Here is a 20,869-nt window from a genome sequence, read left to right on the forward strand (position 1 = left end):
TGTTGGACTGAGTACGCTCTTGACGGCCTTTCACATACTTTAATACTCCAGTCACTACAGTAGTGTGGCTTGCTCCTGAGTATTATTCTTGTCGATTAATTAAGGCAAGAAGGAAAAAAATAAGCGGGGGGAGGGGACCATTTGGAAAAGATGTCCATCCTCAGCTAGTTCACCACAGTGGAGTGTGTGCTGGCTTCAAAACATGCAGCGGTATTTTGAGTTGGGCTTGGAGAGATGGCAGGAGAGGGAGGAGTCTGGGAACGAGCAGGGGGAGGCAGCACAAGTAATGCTGTGGAGTCTTGTAAGGAATTACTGGCTACAGCGAGAGAATGAGAAGGCCTTGATTTCTGCCAGCGCTTCCTGTGGGTTTGGGTCCTAAATGAAGAGGAACTTCTGATTACTCTTCTGAAGGAACTGACCTTAACAAGGCATTCCTTCTCTCTGACTGCCTAAAACTGCAGAACCGTGGTGTTTTCACAGTGCCTGGAGTGGAGTCTGCGCCGCAGTACAGCGGGCACAGCCGGCTGTGTGAGCGCTCGGGGCCAGCGCCGCTCAGCTGCGCCCGGCCTGGCGTGGCTGCACGTCCCGTCATCCCTCTGTTGGTGCTGGTGATGGGCCTGGCGTGGCTGCACGTCCCGTCATCCCTGCGCTGGTGATGGGCCTGGCATGGCTGCACGTCCCGTCATCCCTCTGTCGGTGCTGGTGATGGGCCTGGTGTGACTGCACGTCCCATCATCCCTGCGCTGGTGATGGGCCTGGCGTGGCTGCACGTCCCGTCATCCCTCTGTTGGTGCTGGTGATGGGCCTGGCGTGGCTGCACGTCCCGTCATCCCTGCGCTTGGTGATGGGCCTGGCATGGCTGCACGTCCCGTCATCCCTGCGCTTGGTGATGGGCCTGGCATGGCTGCACGTCCCGTCATCCCTCTGTTGGTGCTGGTGATGGGCCTGGCGTGGCTGCACGTCCCGTCATCCCTGCGCTGGTGATGGGCCTGGCGTGGCTGCACGTCCCGTCATCCCTCTGTTGGTGATGGACCTGGTGTGACTGCATGTCCCGTCATCCCTCTGTCGGTGCTGGTGATGGGCCTGGTGTGACTGCACGTCCCATCATCCCTGCGCTGGTGATGGGCCTGGCGTGGCTGCACGTCCCGTCATCCCTCTGTTGGTGCTGGTGATGGGCCTGGCGTGGCTGCACGTCCCATCATCCCTGCGCTGGTGATGGGCCTGGCGTGGCTGCACGTCCCGTCATCCCTCTGTTGGTGATGGACCTGGTGTGACTGCATGTCCCGTCATCCCTCTGTCGGTGCTGGTGATGGGCCTGGCGTGGCTGCACGTCCCGTCATCCCTCTGTCGGTGCTGGTGATGGGCCTTTGACCTGTTTGCATCTGAACAAGGACTCAAACCGGCAGTCAAGTATATGCATGGATTATTACTACTGTTGGTCTATGCTAACTATATACTGGGTAATCGTATTAGAAAACACGTGGAACAGCTCTCGAACCGCTTGTGCTATTTTTAGTCAAAGATATAAATACTTTGCGTTCAGTGAGTGGCACTGCAGCTAGGCCTTTCTGCGGTATTTATAGATAAAAACCATCGGTGAAGGTAATTGGTCAGGACATGCAGTCTAAATAAGAGCTAATCCTAAACCTGCCGGGCAGGAGCTGACTGCGGGATCGCTGCCCTGCTCTCTCTCGGCCGGCGTGCATTGCGAACCAAAGGCCGGAGCCGTTGCTTCGGTGCTGAGTTTGGAACATCCGCATACCCTAATGTGCCCAGGGATCCACAGACCAGTGGGAGACCCGCAGCGAACCCAGGGGTGAAACTCTTCTCGGTAGCCCTGACACCACTGAGGTGAAACACAGATTGGAATCCCTGAATCTGCTGTGCCGTTCCTAAAGGCATTTCACCCAGTACTGCTTGATCAGCGAAGATTTGGCAAATAATTTAAAGTTTGTAGGAATTTTATATCTGTTTCTTAAACAGTTTAACTGTGTCTCGCCTGCGGTAATATGCTTTCAGGAACAGAAATTACCGTTCATGATGTGCTCCCCGAATAATAATTTCTGGGATAATTTATGAGAGGGTCCTTGCGGACAGGAATCCCCGGCTGTGCGCAGGCGGCCGCCGGCCGGTGCTGCCGCTCGGCCCTCAGCAGGCGCCTGAATGGCACCGCGGGCTCCTGCTGTGTCGCTCCGAAATCCTCCGCTCCCGCAGGGCAGCACCGACCGCCGTGTCACGTGTGACACCAGCGCGTCCCTTTGCCGCTGCGTCACAAGCGGAGTTTCTCCCGCTCTGCATTGGAGCCTGCGTTTTAAATAAATGACAACGTATTTGCATTCTTTTTATTTATTTGAAGGCTATGATTTAAGAGCCTAAATGCAAGTTTTTTCCCTTTATTTCTGCAAGTAGCACTGCAATCATAACTTACAAAAATGTTTAAAATACAAAATGTACATGAAATTACAATACAAGGCTCTGTAAACATCTAGAACTTAATCTTTATTGTCCCACATTTTTAAATATAAAACTTCAATTTGAACATTTTCCGAACCTCAAGGAATGACATCCATTATGAGTATCAAAAATAGAGTTTCAAAGCTTTGTATCAGGACAAAACCATCACGTTATTTTTAATTCTTTGGTTTAAAAAGGATGGCAGTTCCCCTGATAACATGAGAGAAATTCAGATTGCGAGTTTTTGGGAATTTCAGCGATCACCCCCCTCCTGCCCAGACGAATGTACCACCCCGCAATGGTTTGTTTTCAGCACTGATCGTTGACCCGCCCTGCAGCGAAGCGACCTCGTGGTTAAGGCTTTGCTCAGGACAGTGACAGGACTGGAAACGCTGGAGGGCTGCCTGGGGAGAAGGGAGGGCTGGAGGGCAAGGAAGTGGATGCCAACAAAATATCAACAGTTGCCAGGTTCTGCTGTTGTAATCAAATTTGCATAGTCCAATACAGATTGTGTGCTTTTTATGTCACTAAAATTATAGAAGATTAACAGTCTTTACCTATGTTATCACACAAGCTAAAATAAAATTAAGACCCTTGTATTGAAGCTTTTACAAGGCAAATACAAAACTGCTTTAGTATCCAAAGCTATATTTTTAAATTTCATTTTTAAATAGGAAAGCGTCTCTATGTCTACAGGCATCAAGGTATTTAAAGGCATCAGAAAATTTAGTGCATAGCAACTCTGGATCGTTTGGGCTCCCATATTTCAGGTACAGTGTGAATTCCAGCTACTCGGAGAATCGCAAGGAGAGTCTGTACCACAGGATAAAGGAGCATAAATCCCGTACAGTATGAAAAGCTTCAAAGTTAGAATTCTCCTACAAACAATGGTTAATGCAAAAGACCCAGTACATGAATGGAAACTGGAACGTGCCGCCAGCGCAGTCTGCAGACAGCGACGCGCTTTACAGCGCTGCGTGGGTTTCCTTTGTTAAGGTGTTACAGACGCAAGTAGATGTATTTCTGAGCATGTGAATCCTTTTCTAGCATCTTTATCGTAAATGAGTAGAGGACAGAGTAAAGCACCATTGCTGAGGGACAATTACAATATCACACTTCTCAGATTACAGTCCTGCCAATTTTTTGTCTGCAAATTTAGAAATTTGCACCATTGAACAATACATTCACAGAAAGGATGCTAAAGATTCCCAGTACGCACATAGTGGCCTTGCATTAAGTTGTTTGAAGTAACTATGAAACATCACGATAGTAGCCTTAGGCTTAAAAGGAAGTACGTGATGAGGAGTTAGAGCTGCACCTGCCGAACGCGCGTCTGTGAAAGGTCCCTGACTGAGCTGTGAGGAGGGTGCGGCGGCAGCGGCGCAGCTACCGCAGTGGGGTCGCTCGGGGGCTGTCTCAGGTTTAGGTGGTGATGTTCTGCCTGCAACAGGCTCCATGGAAAGTTCCCCATGACTGTCTGCCGAAACGCAGCATCAGTACAACCTCTGTTTACTCTTACAGGTATTCTACTTTAGTAATCTTATCCACTTTAAGACCATTTTACTGTAATTTTGAGAGTCTAGAGTGATTTTCTACTGAAAGAGGCATGTGCTCCACACGTTAAACCGGTAAAACGTTCACAGTTGTCTGAAGTAGTTTATATCCAAGTACACTTCTGTATTTCAGACTTTCTGAGTGTACTTGCTCTTACTTTTCACTAGAGCATCATGCTCACCTAAATGAGGAACCGAAGCTGACACGTGAAATGTTCCGAGGTTCAGTGTATTTCTGACCTCACCTTGCTGTGATCGCTGTACCCTGCACGCTCCGTATCGGAACGCCCTGTAAACAACAGTGTCTTCTGGGGGAAATGTCTGTGGCCTAAGCAGGCAGTTTCAGATCCTCTCCTAGGTTTCTGATCATAGAGGCCTGATATTTGCAATAGCTATGTAAACAGATTGTTTCAAAGGTGTCAGATAATGTGGGTAAGGGAAATGCATCCTTTGAGCACAGCACAAAGTTTACTGCTGCTACAAATCTTGTGTATTTCTTTGGTAGCTTCTGCTTCACACATTTACAGTTAAACATGGGCAAATTATACTGCCTAATCCCTAATTCACAGAAAATCACTATTTAGCAAACTGATGTTTATAAACAGCTTAGATTTAAGGAACTGTAATTGTCACCTCCTTAGCACTTCCAAGTGGCATGGTCCGGCGTACAATGTTCTTTCATATGCAGATGTGATCAAATGATTTATTGCATGGAAACGTGAACGCCACTGAATTGGTGATCTCGGAACCGTATTTTGTAGGGATAACAGGAGCACTCAGATCCTCAGCAAGTATTAACATTTCCCCCGTATCTAACATGGCTTTGATGTTGCTGTTCTTTAATCTAAAATCCTACTGCTCAAATTTGATTACAAATGTAACTTTCTAAGAAAAGGCTATTTCAAGAAGGAGCCTGTGCTAATAAAGAACAGGAAGATTATCCACAAAGTTATAAAAGTTAAATTTTGGAATGTCATTTCTATCCCAACACTTCCATGATGGAATGGTCTTTTTGCAGCCTATCAAGTAACATTTTCAGTTTATAAACAAGTGCAGATCTACATTTGGCTTTGCTTCCTATGAGTCTAAGAAAGAGAACACTACAGTATCTGTATACACAGCGGCTTCCGTGGCGTTGGCTTCAGACGACGGGTGTCACTTGCCACTGGAAGATTGTATTAAAAAATACGATTAAACGATAGAAGCTTTAAAGGCTTTCCGAAAGGACCGGAAGGTGTTACAAACTCTACTACCTCTAAGGGAAAGCAGCACACTGAAGATGTGTATTAAATATTTTTCCACATTCAGTACTGTGAATATTATAAGAGCAAACTAACATCTCCACACATCTGAAGCACTTACAATATAAAAGTATTCTACTTAAATGCAAAAAGCAAAGCTTGTTTGTAACTTTAAAACAGTTGAAGTATCTGGTGTGGATTCTGTGTGTCCATTTTAAGAAGTCTCTTTACAGCATCTGAGGAACTGTATTTAAAATGCTCTGTCTCTACATCACAAATGTAACCCGCTAAAAGGGCTTTGCAAGGATCCACTGTTCCAGTTCATAAAGGCCACAGAGTTGGAAGCACAGTAAGTCTAAAGAGGAGGAGGACGAAGAAATATTCAGAGAAACCATTATTTCATGGCTGTTTAGTTGCAAGCTTCTCTGTTACTGGATTCCATCAGATATCCTTGTCTCCAGGGATCCAGGACATGCACCTGCAGGCTGGCTGGCCGCTGGTGTTCCATGCGACACCGAGATCTGGGACATGTCTCTTCCTATGATCTCATTCACTAAGGAAGAAGAAAGGTGACTGTTTGAATGCTTTCCAAAATGCAGAACTCATCAGCGTACCACTTTTAAAACGAAATGTTTAAGTGCTAAGCCTTGATGCACTTACGTACCAGAGGATGAATGAGGAACGTAAACCTCACTAACAGCTGAGCGAGGCAGAGGGGGAGAGTCCTGGTTTTGTTACTGTCACTCCATGTACTCACCGTAATTCACAGAGAAGAACTCCTAAGCGCCTGATGCAAACGAGCACATACGTACTCAAGGCAGCCAGGGAACAGAAAGGCACAGGTCAGGTTAGCGCCGATTTCCGAACAGAGCTCTGTCTGTTCAAGGGGGTTACAGGCACAACAGTCACGCTGGTAACGCTCGGCTCTTTCAGGCTACTTACAGAACTTCCTCAGAACTTGGATGTGCGTTCATACAATATTAATATTCTTTTTAATACTATAATGCCTATTTAATTGGCCAGTTTTCTGAGTACTTGCATTTCTGAAACTGCTATAATAAAAATCTTCCTTAGTTATCAGTCAGCTTTTCTATAGTGACGATTGAAGACTGCCTATACAGGTCACATCAGTTTGTGCGTGTCAGTCGGCCACCACGGTGCAGAGCGAGGGACACCGCTGGGAATGCGACACAGCAGCCCTTCTCAGCTAATGACAGTTCTGGAGTGCCACTCTGAAACCACCATCATTGACTGCAGTGCAATTGAGTTGGGAAGGTGATAGAGAAAAAGCGTTTTAATTGATAAGTGTAAATGCAGTGATATGAATGTCCATTTTCCAAAATGGGCAATGGCAGATTTAACTAAAAAAACCTGAAAAAATCTTCTAAAAGTGTTGATGAAAAGTATCACATGAAATAGTAACAACAAATGTAGATAAACATGAGACGATAACCAAAATGGAGATCATCGCGCACCCGTCCGCAGAGCCGCCAGTCGCGCTGCCTTCCCGGGCTGCGCGGCAGCAGGTGCACAGCATCGCTTCCTCAGCGAGACTGAGTATGTGGAACTGTGGTAATATAGGAAAAGCCTCTGACATGGATTTGTGTGGGCATTCTATAAACACGAATTTAATGGGAGCCTTTTGTTGTGTAAGGACCATTCCTAGGAAAAATAAGAACTTTTTGTTTTGCTAGTGAGCTGCTTCTATTGAAAATCCTATCTGATCTGCTCTTCTGTTCTGTTACTGGGTAACTTTACAGAATGGTACTGGTGTACTCCAGCACCCTTCTTAGTGCTTCCTCCCCAGCATTCCTGTCTGGTAGAAGTATAACAAAACCAACCTACAGGTGGTATGAGTCGCTGCTCCTGTTCAGTGCTCAGCAGCCTGAGCGCTGCCTTTTGCTGCAGCAGGAACAGACGTCGGGCTGAGAGAAAACGCAGCAAGTTCTCTGAAGTATGTATATGTACATAGAGTCCAACTCGGAAAACAAGTTTTGTCTATATTCTTTGCATTTACTTAGGAAAGCTTTAAAATAACCTTATGGCACATACCCAGATGTAACCACGGAGGAGGTATTTGTTACCTAAAAGTCAATTAATGGCAGCCCAAAGGTTAAAGCAGTTCTGGTGAGCTACATAATAACCAACTCCCTCAAGCATTACCGGACTTGCAATTTATTTGGCTTCAAAAAAGTCGTTCATTCAGTGAACTCGGCTGGCACTATGGCACTGAAAATTGTGCGACTGCAGGTAGGACACTTTCTCAAGTATTTTTATTATGCCAACACAATGCATGTTTAAACAGCTGTTGAAAAACAAGACGTTTTAAAACAAAATGTAGGTGTTCCCTTGTAAGAACTATGCTCCCTCGGCTTCTGTCAGGCGGTCACCAGCTTGCTCTAACTGCCCCCTACCATCTGTTATCCCGGTTATGCTACTGACAGTTGCTTTGTGCAAATCAAACATTGCAGCTGTTCTGTACTACTAAAACTTTGATGAGCAGTACAATAACAAGCAACATAGCTAAATACCTTTTCTATTTTGAAATTATTAGACGGTTACTTCCTTTGATATGTATCTGTACCAGCAACACGGGAACAAACTGGCCTGTGCTGTTGCAAGGTTCCGTAGTTCCCAGGCAAGGCGTGTGTGTAACTGAGCTGCACGTGGCCCCGCGGTTCTGAATGCTCCTTAAATCGCATTACAGTGTGAACACAATAGTTGCTCATGCGGTATTCCATTTGCCAAAGTTCTGCATAACTCATTATGCAGAATATTAAAGTTACAGGTTAGCTGTGTTGTTTTGTCGTTTTAAGAAAATAGCTTTGTCTACCAGAAGCTGGTTTCCAGCACAGTGGGAGAGCGCTGCTCTACCTTCCATTTTGCTGTTTGAGAACATCTTTGGCACCATTTTTATTAATAGCATAGCTAGATTTATCTGGTTGATGTGGATTTACATTAGAGACATCTATCATTTCCAAGGGAAAGGCGGTGCCTTGTCTTCTTCCCAACAGAAAATTCTAGAAAATGTTACCTGCCCCAGTGATCTTGCCAGGATTGCTGGTTTTTAAACCCAACCGGTATTCAAGTGTGCCCTTTGTTTTTGTTGGTTTTTGGTTTTTCAGGAGGGAGTATCCAAAGGGGTGTTTGGTCAGAGTGCCGTGCAGGCCTCGTTGAAGGGCAGCATTCTTTCTCTGCTGTCTGGCAAAGGTGCTTTTCCCAGCCACAGCCTCCTGCCTAACACAGCTTCCTGTTCGGTACTTTCCGAGAGTGCCTGTTGCAGCCGTCTGGAAATCTGTCAGCAACAAATGGACGGGGGGAGCCTGCAGGCTCTGGAAGGCTATACAGTGATCCAGGTTATGTGCAGACGATGGTAAAGGTTGCGGAGGCCTCGTGCGGCGCCGCCGTCCGGCTGTGGCTGCTGTGCCCGGGCGGTGCCCCGCGCGTCCGGAGCGGGGGGCAAGGGGACGGAGGGAGAGCCCATCCAGCGCGGGCCGGCGGCGCTGAACCCGCGGAGCAGCTTCTCTGGAGAAGGCTGGGCTTTAGAGCCGGGAAACACTGCGGAGAAGCCAGGTTGGGCATTCACCAAAACCAGGCAGCCTGGGGGTCCTTTGGAACAGCTCGCTGGAGAGATGTAGAACTCGGCTTTAAGGCAGCAAATAATGAGATGCTTGCATATATCTAAATCGGGAAGCTTTTGGCTTTACTTGAAGGACACCCTGTGTTTACCAGCATTCTCACAATTCACTTGTGTTTCTGATGGTGTAGTGGTATGAATTACAGAAATTTAAAATGTAAATCATGTAGTCAGTACAAAAAGTCAAAATCCTGCGTAGAAATGTACGAGACTGAAGGTGAAATCATGGCATTTGCCTTTTTGTATTAATTTGTGATGGAGAAAATCACGTTATTTCAAAGACTAGAATAGCAATCAAAAGGTTAGTGTTTGAAGGTGTGACACAGTACCTTCTCCAGCACAGGGTCCATCACAGAACATTTAGTGGTCTGTGATAAAACTGAAAACTTAATTAATGAGCATAAACATCAGTTTTCTGTAATGTTGTCTAGAAAATCTAAGTTCTTAGGTGACAAAGTGGGAGAGGCAGTCAATCCCACCAGTCCTGAGACAGGACAGAGCTCGGGCTAAACTGGTGATGCTTTACGAACGAAAGACAACTGATTTTCTGTGCTTCCACAAGAACACTTTCCTGGCTTTGACTACGGGCTGCGTGGGCTATGCTGTCCTAGAAATGTAGCTAGAAGGACTCATATGCCCTTCTGCTTAACCTTAAAAGCCATCCAGTTAGCAACTACATCCTGAGAAGTGTATGTATTAAAAAAAAAGCCACACACCTTGGTATTTTTTTAATACATACACTTATTTTTTATAACCTTTCCTTTCTCGAGCACAAGTTTCTAGGGGAAGGCTCCAGAGCTTTTTCGGGATTCAGTAATACAGATCTTGAGAACGTTGTTAAGGCCCTCTGTGGCCTGTCTGCCAGGTTCGTTTGTGTTGTGTAGTTTGTACCTGCTGCCTCTCTGAAAAGAGCAAATCTCACGAGACTTAAGATGGAGGTGAACAGTTATGTGAGCAGGGCCTCGACTCTTCTGGTCTCATACCTCCCCCGGTTCAACCACTGCACGTTTGCTGCCAGCTGTTCTGACTGCTAATTCGATATCCTGGACCTCTACTGTCAAGAAATGAGGAGCCAGAAATACTTTACACACTAAATAATTACAGAGGTCTAGTTAATATGTGGCACTCGTTTAGTACCCACTGATCACCTGAAATAGTTCTGGAGGACCAGTGTCAGTCGAGTGGGTAACACTGAAAGTGTTCCCAAATGTTCTCTGCACTCCCGCTCCCGGCCGCTGATCTGGAAACGCGGGCCGAACGGCTCGAGGGAGAGCGCGGCACACGCGGCGCGCGGGAACGCGGGAGGTTCTCCAGCGCAGGAGCGATGGCTGCACTGGGAAAACGTGTTTGTCAGCTCTGGCATGGGTTAAATGCAACACAGCTTTTTTTGGTTTTAAATAAGGCTATGAAATGGAAATGATGCTAACAACTTTCTTGTCTCTATTTAATTGACCTCTTTGGCAGTTATCCCAGATTTCAGAATTTCAGCCATTACTTTATTTGCAAGAGTTGCACCTTTTACTTCCCCGGTATTTATACACAGTGTAAGCTGGCTGGTAGATTTATACTAATAGTTAAAAATAGGTTGTGCAGAACAGAATTTAACGTGGTGGGGAGAATCTGCTACAAACAGATTAGGCTGGGCTTGTCAATAGTGGTGCTACTGTACTATTGTATTGCACAGCTGCTGGTGTGGCTCTTGTTTTGTTCTCCCCGCTCTGTGCTGCATCAAAAAGGCATAGACATGCTGCACTGAAAAAGCGCGGAAAGTCACCCAGAGGCTCAAGCCCCTTTCAAAACCAGTGAGCAGCACACTGACATGGATACCAGCGGAGCGGAGTAGAACACACCTAGCTCTGACCTTTGGGTCTGCTGTCAAGCGGGTACAATGAGAGCAAGCACATACTCTGTTTTACTGGGTTGTTCCCACCGGTTTGATTTCAGTGTCTGACACAAACCGGGGCTGCAGCTCCTGGGAGGCCTCGTCCCCCTTCCCCTGCCCTTGTCTTTGAGCTGAGGGCTTTGGCTCTGGGTCACTGAAGACTTGCATGGGGACAGCTGGTGAAGCTATTGCTCCAGCTGCTCATTGCATGAACCACCAGACTGTTGATGAAGATCTCTTAAAACTGTTGCAATTTGCAATCCAGAGTTTTAAGATGAACTAAAATTAGGTGGAACAGCTCAGCCATTTGCGCAGCGAGCGACACAGAGCTGGGGCAGTAATCTTACCAGCTGTTCACTAGAGATGGGGCTGCGATCAGTACTGACCGCCTCTCGGGAGAAATTCTCACCGACAGAGATTTGTCCATGCTAGCTGGTCTGGACTGAACAAAGCTCCTGTGTCATGAAGCACGACAGCGCCATGAAAGCTGGTGCTTTTCATAGTAAGTTGCTGAGTGGTTTGGTTTAAAAAAAATTACAAATTTAGAGAAACGAGTTCTTAAAAGAGGAACTGGTGCTTTGATAGGTATATATATGTTTGTAAGATCTGTGCTTTTTCCCACTGGTTTGTTTAATCAGTTCTACAATGTCACCATAATTTATTCTCTCAGTGTGAGACCAGTCCCTAATTTGTTAGTGAACTTGTACACCTGCACCACTTCACTGAATATTTGATGTTGGAGTAAAAACACATTTAGATGTAGCGTGAGCTCCAAGACAAGTGTTTGAATTTCTAACGTGAGAAGTGAAGGCATTACCTCTTTAAAACAAATGCCAACCAAGTACTAACATGCCTCTAAATTGCTCTGTACTTAATTCTCCATATCTCTGAATGCCAAGAGACAAATATTTTGTACTGGAACACAAAGGAATGTATAAGCAATTCCTGAACATACAGGTCTTTCTGGGAATAGTGCAAGTGACCTCTTGTCTTGCAGGAAGCTGGTGATCTATAATCATGAGACATGTTCCTTTCTCAAAGGACTCTGGCATGAGAATCTCCAGTTCAGCTGTGAACATCAATCAGTCAAAAAACTTTCTAAGTTAATTTATGAATCTGATTTGTCATCTTGTGGCCAGCTCTCACATTTAACCTAATGATTTTCTGTTTTCTGCATCTGAAAGCAGCTTGCAGTCTCTCACCCCAGAGTAGCTGTACGCTTCATCGGGACCTTTGGAAGTAGTTCACAGATTGCTTGCAGCTTTTACTCTTCTGACTGCCTCTTTTTTCTGAAGTAAGTTTTACTGCTTACCTATTCCCTTTTGAAGTTCGTCACAGCCCACAGTGCTGAGACTGCCACAAAACGAAGGTTTTAAGATGTTTTTGAAGTAGTTCCTGTACGCTCCTTCGGACCAAATAAAGAGATGTTTACCCTTGCGGGTTCTTCTCACGATCTAGTGCTCCATGAAGCAGTTATCACACTACCCATTTGATAAAGGATGACTCAAGTATTCCATTAGTGTGCTTCCTGCCTTTGCAGACGGTCTATCTCCTGCAGCACCCTATAGCTATGGTTGCTCTTCTGCTCAGCAGTATAATTAAGCAGCTGTGCTCTTCCGAATTTAAGCCTGAAAGCTAAATCTGTAAGCATTCTGTATTATAGCTGATCAAGTTAGTTGATTTGACACTAAGCATTCTTCAAGGGACAGAACTATTCCACTAACTTTCCTGTGTGAACATATCTCTTGCACGAGTGCCATGTGGACTACCTTACACCAAATACCTAAAATACTCGTTACTTTACTTTTCAAAAATGACACGTTTCTCAGATGGCGGCATTTGTGTGTAAGCCTGTTTCTCTCTGCGTTTGGGTTTCTGTGTGTGCCCGTTTTGAAAGGGCCCTGTCAAGAGATGTTTCAGAATTGCAGCTCTGGGGCTTGCCAACCTGAGTGTCACTCTTCACTTGATGTTACTGCTGTTGGGGGTTATTTTATTACTCAATTGATTTTTCATTTGTCAAGAACTGCTTGTCGACAATGATTCTGTACCTACCACATTCTGAGTTGCACAGGATACAGTCTAGAACACAGAAATAATCTAAGCCCTAACTGGTATTTTACTGACCTATTTACTGTTTTGAGATATAGAAATGTCAGTGTGGTGTACAGTCCTTTTTCTAGATTTCCTGTTCTGAATAGCAGCTACTTACCTTACCAATAACATTTTGATATGTAAGGAAAGCAGAACTAAGTCAGGGGTTTGGAAGATGGTAAAAGACCAACATTGTGATTTATTTTAGTTTCATGGGCAAACAAGATCAGTCTACACACTAACTGTGTGAGAGCTTTATTAAGGCTATGGTTACTGGTTACTTTAGTGTTAACAATCCCAAATCTACTGCACACTTACTGGTATTCCCCTTTAAAAAAAATCTATGGGTAAAATGTGCTACATGTGGTTCTATATATAGAGAGGAGAGAGGAAAAAAGGGACAGTGCAGTCCTTTGACATTGTAGGCATGTTTGTACTAACGTGAAAGACACTTGAGAGCAATGAGTATAAACACAAACACGACCAAGGTACCATGCATCAATTGCTAATATTGTTACTATTTAAAAGTCATAGTGCATAATTATCTTGTTTCTATGTGAAATAAAGAAGGCAAAAGCATCTTGAAATAAATCCAGATGATCCTTCCCGATTACAGTGCACATTCAACTGGAAATCTATTTAGGAACCTGTATTCCTCGTACTTAGATGGGTCCTGCATGCCACTGTATTGCATCTATTTAAGTTGATGTCGTTTCACTTTTTTTCAAAAGGAGAAACATCGTACGTTTCTCATAGTTCACTGATCTGGCCACTCTACAACCTTGCCCGTACTCAGGATCGTCACATCTTGTCTCGTTTTCCTAGATCCTGCAGCACTCAGGAAGTTCTGTGGCAGCCACGCAGACTTCACGTGGTGGCTTTTCCTGAGCGACTGTACACCTGGTTCCCATCTTCTGAATTTCCAACTAGTTCAGAACACACAGGTGTCCAGTTACGGCAATACTTAAGTATTACATAGTGCTTTTCACCTGTAGATGTTACGACTATTAAAATACTTTCCCCTTTCCTTCGTGCTCCAATTTCAAACATTGAAGCATGTCAGTAAGCAGACTCACCCTCTAGATTTTCCACATAGGAGTTGGACATGAGTGCTGAATGTTGAGTCCATTTCTCTGTTGAACCTGATGGCTGGTATTCCAGGTCAGAGAGAAAACTGTCTGTGTCAGAGAAGAAGACAGACGTAACTACTGACTGCACTAACCAAGACGTTACCGTTCACTCCACCTGGAAGTGACTTCCCGTGTTCTTGTAACAGCGCTAACTGCAAACACCCACTTTCATTCACAACTGCTACACATGTTGACAGAAGGAACTGTTTATAAATCATCAGAGTGCCTATTAAAACAATATCGCTTATCTTGTAGATTTAGCTATTTTCAGTTAGCAGCCAGTGCCATGAAGTGTGTAACAGTTAATATGTTTGGATGTCTGCCCACTTGTATCATAATGAATTTTACACTACAGACATTTCATTTTAGTATTTGTGTTAGTTCAGAACATTCCTCCTGCAATCTTCTCAATCCGCTTTGCTTGCTGTGGTCAAATTAAAAGTGTTTATGCCCCTTGACAGCACCTCCACTGAACAAGGTAGGCAAAAGAGCGCTAGTAATTAAAGCCATTATTTTAGTTTTTCCTATCCTTTAAAGAAAGGAAACGGTTGCTGTGAAGAGCTGATCGCTTCCCGTTTACTGCCTGCGCTCGGCCGCACAGGGGCTGAGGTGTGGGGAAACGGAGCGTTATCTCACATTGGGCGATGTGAGAACCCGAGGCGGAGGTGAACTGTGCTCCACTGACCTGCCTTCCCTGGAGGAAAACTGTGAGCAGAGCAGTGTATTTATGACTTCGACCAAAAAATTGTGATCAGTGACCGTGCAGAGCTTACAGCCGTGTACTGCGGTTTGTTTTTCTGCCCAAGCCAGAGCTGCCAGTTTGGTAAATTAGGCTTTAGTACAATTAACGAATTTACTCTGGAACTGGCTGATTTGTGCCTTCTGGATAGAGCCAGACGTTTGCTTTGCCAGTATGATTTCTGAGCCCTGCTCAGAGATGACTCCTGGGAGAACGAGTCTGCTCTTATTTCCTCCTGGAATTCAAGCACTTCTTATGCTTCATTGTTTAAAGCATGAAGTTATATGTACTTAAACAGGAAGTGGAAAGCATTATCTGGGTTTCAATGAATTCGTGTCAAATAACAGGAGATGAAGAAAACATTTTCCCTACCAACTATGGTAGAACCAGCAAGAAAGTAACATTTAAATGAAGACCTAATGAACCCAGGGAGATGGGCAGAAAACTACTGTGGGATGAAACATTCACTGATCATCTTCTTTAAAGCTCAGGTGTTTGAAGGAGCAGACAACAAGCACGCTGACCAGAGGCTCCTGAGAGAGCAGTGGAGTTAATTAGCTCTTTTAAGCAACAGTTTCCGCACCATAACGTCTCATAGCTTATGCAGTAAGGATTATCTGTCACTTTAGCAGTGAAATACGATTCTGAGCAGTTTTTCTAATGAATTTTACACACAGAGGGGTTGCGGGATCTCGGGTGTCCTCCCAAAGCTGCGGACGGCATCTCCCCGCAGGCCGTGCCCGCGTGGCACGCGCGGCGCCCCCAGCCAGCAGGGCCTGCCGTGGCGCGCGCCGGCCTGGGGCCACCGCGGGTGCTCTTCGTGAAGCAACGGCCTTTGAACGCGTGCCATACAGCTCGGGGATCTGCTCAACGGACGCTGCAGTTACAGAGAACTCGGGCTACTAGCTAGATATACATTAAGAATACCTTTCTACCTCATCCTTTCTTAGACATTTGAGAAAGATTTTTACTTCCTTAAGCAATACTAAAATCTGTTTTGTACCCAAAGAATGTAATGCTAAAATTAAAACTATTAAATCGAAATAGAAAGCAAGAAAACTGATATCCTGTACTTCCTATCTATTTAACTGATCAAAAATTCATACTTTTATGAACCACCTCTTTGTCTTGGCTCTTCTCTCAAGTAAAGACAGGTTAAGAAAACCTTTAAAGCATCAATTATCTGCTCCAGATTTGGTGGGTTGGACAGACGTACAGATGAGGCTCTTAGGGACATGGGGTAGTGCTAGAGTTAGGTTGTGGTTGGATTCAATCTTAAGGGTTTCTTCCATCTGAAACGATTCTGATTGTTTGCGGTGTCGCTAGAGTAGCACGGGCTGGGGGAGAGGGGTTAAACACGCGTTGCAAAAAGAAGTTTGACATAAGTGTGTGGCAGGTTTTATCAGCTGTCTAGGTTTGGTCGTATTGCTGCATCCACCAGAGAATTAATGTGTTTTAGAGGACAGATGAGTGAATTGCTCTATTTACAGAGGAAATGAGGTCAGTAACCTTCAAAGACCATGATGGATAGGCTGCAGCACGCACTTCTTCAGACACAGGCCTTCTCTGTCAGCTCCAGCTAGAACTCCATCAGCTGCGTTTCCGTGAAGAGTCCCTGCAGCTACGTCACGCTGCGTATGCAGTATATTTAGCCTGGGTTGGACTCCATGTGACCAGCAAGTAGCACAGTGTCAGCTTTCCCTAAGAAAAAGCAAACGCCCCAACCTGCTGGGCTATAATTAACCGCAGTCTCCTCGGCTGTGGGGCGGCCAGCTGGTGCTGCTGGTTTGTGGTCAAGTCCAGCCATGCAGCCGTGTTCGCAGCGGCAAACTATCGAGGACATGGGGGTTGCCTTGCAAGTTACCATTTCAAGCAATAAGACAGGCTTACTTTTAGTACTTTCAGGTTTAATGCCAACTTTACTAAGAAGTACTTTTTTTTTTTAATTGACTGGTAAAATGAGGCTGTATGAAATGCTAGGACTCGTATAGTTTTCCTGTGCACGTTACATGCATAGCTATGTAGATAGAGTGAACGTGCTCTGCAGTTACTTGGTACACTAACAAATACCCCGTTCATGTCATGGTTACGATGTCACACTCTGCACGTAGGTATCACAGTGAAACCAACTCATTTAAACCAGAGGTTTACCCCCTTCTCTCGGGCAAGGTGGACGAGTCTAACGCAGTAAGCGAGCGTGAACCTCAGCGCCAGAGGACACATGCTGCCCAGTGAAAGCCGTGTGCAAGTGTCTCAGCGTATTTTGTGGGGTCACAAGGGCGTGCCCAACTCCTTCCCGTTCTACTGCTGCCAGCACCTGCACCATGACACAGACCTGTCGCTTGTCTTCCTAACCTCTTCTAATTCTTAAATGGGAATATTTTTTGGTGGTTCAAGTAGTTGAGCTTACTTTGAATTAGTTACAAGGTGTTCTGTGGCTCTCAGAGGCAATTAGGAAGTTCCATACATTAGCTGGTTATAGACACCTGAAGATGCATCTGGGGTCTCTTTACACATCAGCGCTCTGGCACTGGTCTTCCCAGCGGATGCCCTGCTGGCACGGATTGTATGAACACGTTCTTATGAGTCACTTCTGTGATTCTCCACAAGAGAAGCCGAAGCCACAGTAAAGAGCGACCTGTAGAGATGTACGGATTTTCCAGCAAGGAGCAGAATGATCTCTGAGCTTTCCAGCAAGAGAATTTATCAACTAGGGCGTTATCACAGAACTATTAAAATGAATGAATGTAAATGGCTTAGAATTCTACATGGAATGTGTCTGTCAAAGCAAACTTATTGCTTTATGTACACAAAGCAGAGGATTTCTAGTTGTGATTTATAGTAAATCCACATACTGGCTTTTCTAATCTCCAGCTTTATGTAATGGAGATGCAATGAGTAACAAAATGTAAGAGGATTAGTGGAAGGTCATCTTGATTTGCTGAATACAGCCCATCATATTACCTTAAAAATGATGAAATACAATTGTACGTTAGAAATCTCATCACTGTAGAAAGTAAACTTGTTCCTAAACTGCAAACCACAAAATTTTAGATCAAGAGTATTAGAATAGATTTAAATCTGAAACTCAACAGGAGGAAAGGTAAACCACCACACTAGGAACACTAAGAGTGGGGAAAAAATTAATGAGGCCTCATTAAAACTAGGCTGAGTCTGCCTTTGAGTAGCTTTTTTCCAGTGGGAAAGCCATGGGGCCTTTATTAGGTGAGCGTACAATGGAGCGCGGTAGGGATGAGGGGTGTGCAACAGGACAGAACGCACCAGCTGCCTGCTTCTGTCCGTTCAGCTGCCCCGTTTTCACCTGTCTGCACCTCTGAATGCTCTGCTGTCTATACAGGGAAGCGTTAACCCTGGGGAGCTGGCAGGCTTGCTGAAACACGCTAAGAGAAAAAGAAGGCCCAACATACAGGGCTGGGGTGGAGAGGAGGAAAAGCAGAGGGGCATGTGGAGAACAAGAAGCTGCTTTTACACACTTCCAGTCCAAAAGTTTACCAGCTTTTGCAGATGGACTAGTGCAGAGACATAAGCAGGAAAAAGTGCTGTTCTTCACAACACCTTTTCAGTAGTAGCATACACTACCAAGTACTTTGAAATTGTGAAACGTTTCAAGTATTTTCTGTAATAGCATTTTAATTTCATATCTAGGTGTACTCATGCATTCTGATCTCTTGTTTCTTCAAGTGAATTAGAAAAGAAAGTGTTTCCTGTAGGAAGCAAGGATGGGAAGAGGGGAAGCCAAACAAAAGAGCACATTCAAAGTGGAGATTAGAAAGACGTAAAGACTTAAATCAGATCCTACTGAAAAACAAGAAAGTAAGAGCCACAGAGAACTTCAGTAGGGGGAAAAGAAGTGTACTGTATGCAGCCACCCACAGAGGATCTGCCTTCCATGTCTCCTCCCATTCGCGGTCTGACCAGAGTGCAGTTTGCTGTCCCTGGGAAGGGCGGGGGAACGCACCGGAATTCAGCGAGCTGCCCTGTTCTGGGGTTGGCACACGGATCTGACCGCGAGGGGCTGTGGATGGTGAACCCGGGTGCGCTGGGCCGAGACTGAGCGCTGGTGGCTGGAGCAGCTCTGGGGGTCCCTGCAGTGCAGAGGATGTGGGATTTCTGTGCTGGTTTGAAGACAGAGCTGGATGTTGGCTGAAGAGGCAGGAAGGCTGGCTCTTCAGAACGTGTGTAACTAACTACTGCCACTTCCGTAGGCCAGGGAGGGTTTGGTGGTTTGCTGGGGTTTTTTGTGTGTGGTTTTTATTTTTCGTTGTTGTGTTTTTTGCTTTGTTTGTTTGTTTTTTAAGAATCTTAAATCATACTCTGTCACGATAAACAGTTTAGGAATTCCAGGGCTAATGTGGTCACGAGGCAGCACCTCCATACTACAGTCAAGCTGTTGTAAGATTTCTTAAAATATTTTATATTCTTGGCAAAGAAACTTTCTGCTGTGCTGCTTTGAAAACACCGCATGTTACCTGACGATCATGGACGCAGTCAGGGTGTCTGAGGTTTTCTTCTCTGAAGGCTGCTGTCTTACACTGGAGGTCAGTGATCAGGCACCATTCAGAACGCTTTTAGTTGGCTTTCCCTCTGTTTTATTTTGAGTGGTTTATTCGCCTTTACTGGTAACCCTTAAAAACCTATTTTCCCACTAAATACAGCTCTCAGCTTTGATGTATTAGCTAGGAGATCACACAGTAGCAACATTCATTATTTAGGCTTGGATTTTTTTTTTTCCTTAATTGTTATAACATTAATGTATAATAGCCAATTTGCTATTTGTGGTTAGCTCTATTTGTATGGAAACTAAAATTAAATTGTACAGAAAAAAAATGGAAGAATATTTTAAATCACGGTTATAAGTCGGATACATATTAAAAAAGTGTTCTTGTGTAAACTTTTGTTTTAATTTAAAGCTGATTAAACAGAGGCCGTGTTGAGGCCGTGTTGAGAGCAGTGAGTGCTGTGTCGCTGTGCTCGTCAGGATTTTTGGAACAGCAGGGTCAGGCCACACGAGGACACAAAAAGCCCCAAAGACGCCCGGCCGAGCCCCAGGCCGAGCCCCAGGCCGAGCCCCAGGCCGAGCCCCAGGCAGCACCCACGGCCGGGGAACAGGAGATGGAACCGACCGGGAGCTCTGTGCTTGCAAACGTGGTGCTGCTGCCAAGTGCTGGTTGAGCATTTAAACCATGCACTTTCACTGTGTTAAGCAACAGAAATAGGTTCTAAAAGCAACTAATATTTGTGATATGGGGAAAAAAAATATGGCTTTCTTTTTACTGTGCATTCATTTTAATTTCTGAACCAGTATAAACAAACCGGCAAGGTGCTCGTAAGTGCTAAGCACTTCTGCTTATATTGTGAAAAGTTTAACTGCAGTATTTAGTGGTATTTTATTTATGTCTACGTTTTTGGTGGGTGTGGAGGCAAGAAGGATAAGATGAAAGTTCTATCATGACACTTCTTGAAACATCAGGTTTCTTTCTCACTCCTCTAGTACAGAAGTAGAAAACGCTCATTTCCTGGTTGTGTTCTGTTCACAAAGCCTTGCTCTGTTCCCCTCAGCACATCCTTGACAGAATCAGTTCCCTTCCTTTCTAAATAAATTAGATTGATAAACAGTGTTTCTAAAAAGAGAGCTTTGTTTAAATAAGGTGGCTATTTAACCAAAAGCACCTAACTGCATAATCAATTTCTCTCATTTTCTTCCTGGTATGCTGTGTCTTTCCAGGCATTTCTTACTACATTTTCTCAGTACTGACTGGAGGTACCGACAGCAGAGCTGCAAGGAACTGGGACTGACGAGACTTGGCAGGTGGCCTACACTTCAGTCTTGACGGTACTGCAGATGCAATTAAGTCATTACTAGGGACAGTTAAAAAAAACCTAACCTAACAATTAAGGCTACTGTAGAGAAAAGATACCAGTAAGACTCCCCTCATCAGTACCAAACACCTTTTACACAACTTTTAAGGCCAGGATTTGTGTTCTTCCACTTTTATTAACATGACATGTTCTTTAAATTGCTCTGCATCTATGCCTCAGGTAGTCTGATGTTTAGGATGTGACATCCCTTTTCACTTGGTTGGACAACTTTTGTAATTACCACTGTCCAGGTATTCAGAAT

The 20,869-nt window shown here is 44.9% G+C and overlaps 1 protein-coding gene across 3 annotated transcripts in view; it reads right to left on the bottom strand.

Annotated features, from left to right (window-relative positions):
- Nucleotides 1-2,330: 2,330 nt before the first annotated feature.
- The window catches only part of NFATC3 (nuclear factor of activated T cells 3), a 67,294-nt gene continuing 48,755 nt past the window's right edge, over nt 2,331-20,869 (bottom strand). The window contains exons 10-11 of one of the 3 annotated variants that reach the window (XM_065848459.2): nt 13,935-14,036; nt 2,331-5,801 (exon numbers count right to left, since the gene is read on the bottom strand). In XM_065848459.2, coding sequence (XP_065704531.1) covers nt 5,677-5,801; nt 13,935-14,036 — 227 coding nt within the window. In that variant the 3' untranslated portion in view covers nt 2,331-5,676. Of the gene's footprint in view, nt 5,802-7,407; nt 8,873-13,934; nt 14,037-20,869 lie in introns of those variants that run through there. The other 2 variants (XM_071814363.1, XM_065848460.2) reach the window with 2 other exon arrangements.

This window comes from Patagioenas fasciata, chromosome 13, assembly GCF_037038585.1.
Source record: "Patagioenas fasciata isolate bPatFas1 chromosome 13, bPatFas1.hap1, whole genome shotgun sequence".
Classification (NCBI taxonomy): domain Eukaryota; kingdom Metazoa; phylum Chordata; class Aves; order Columbiformes; family Columbidae; genus Patagioenas; species Patagioenas fasciata.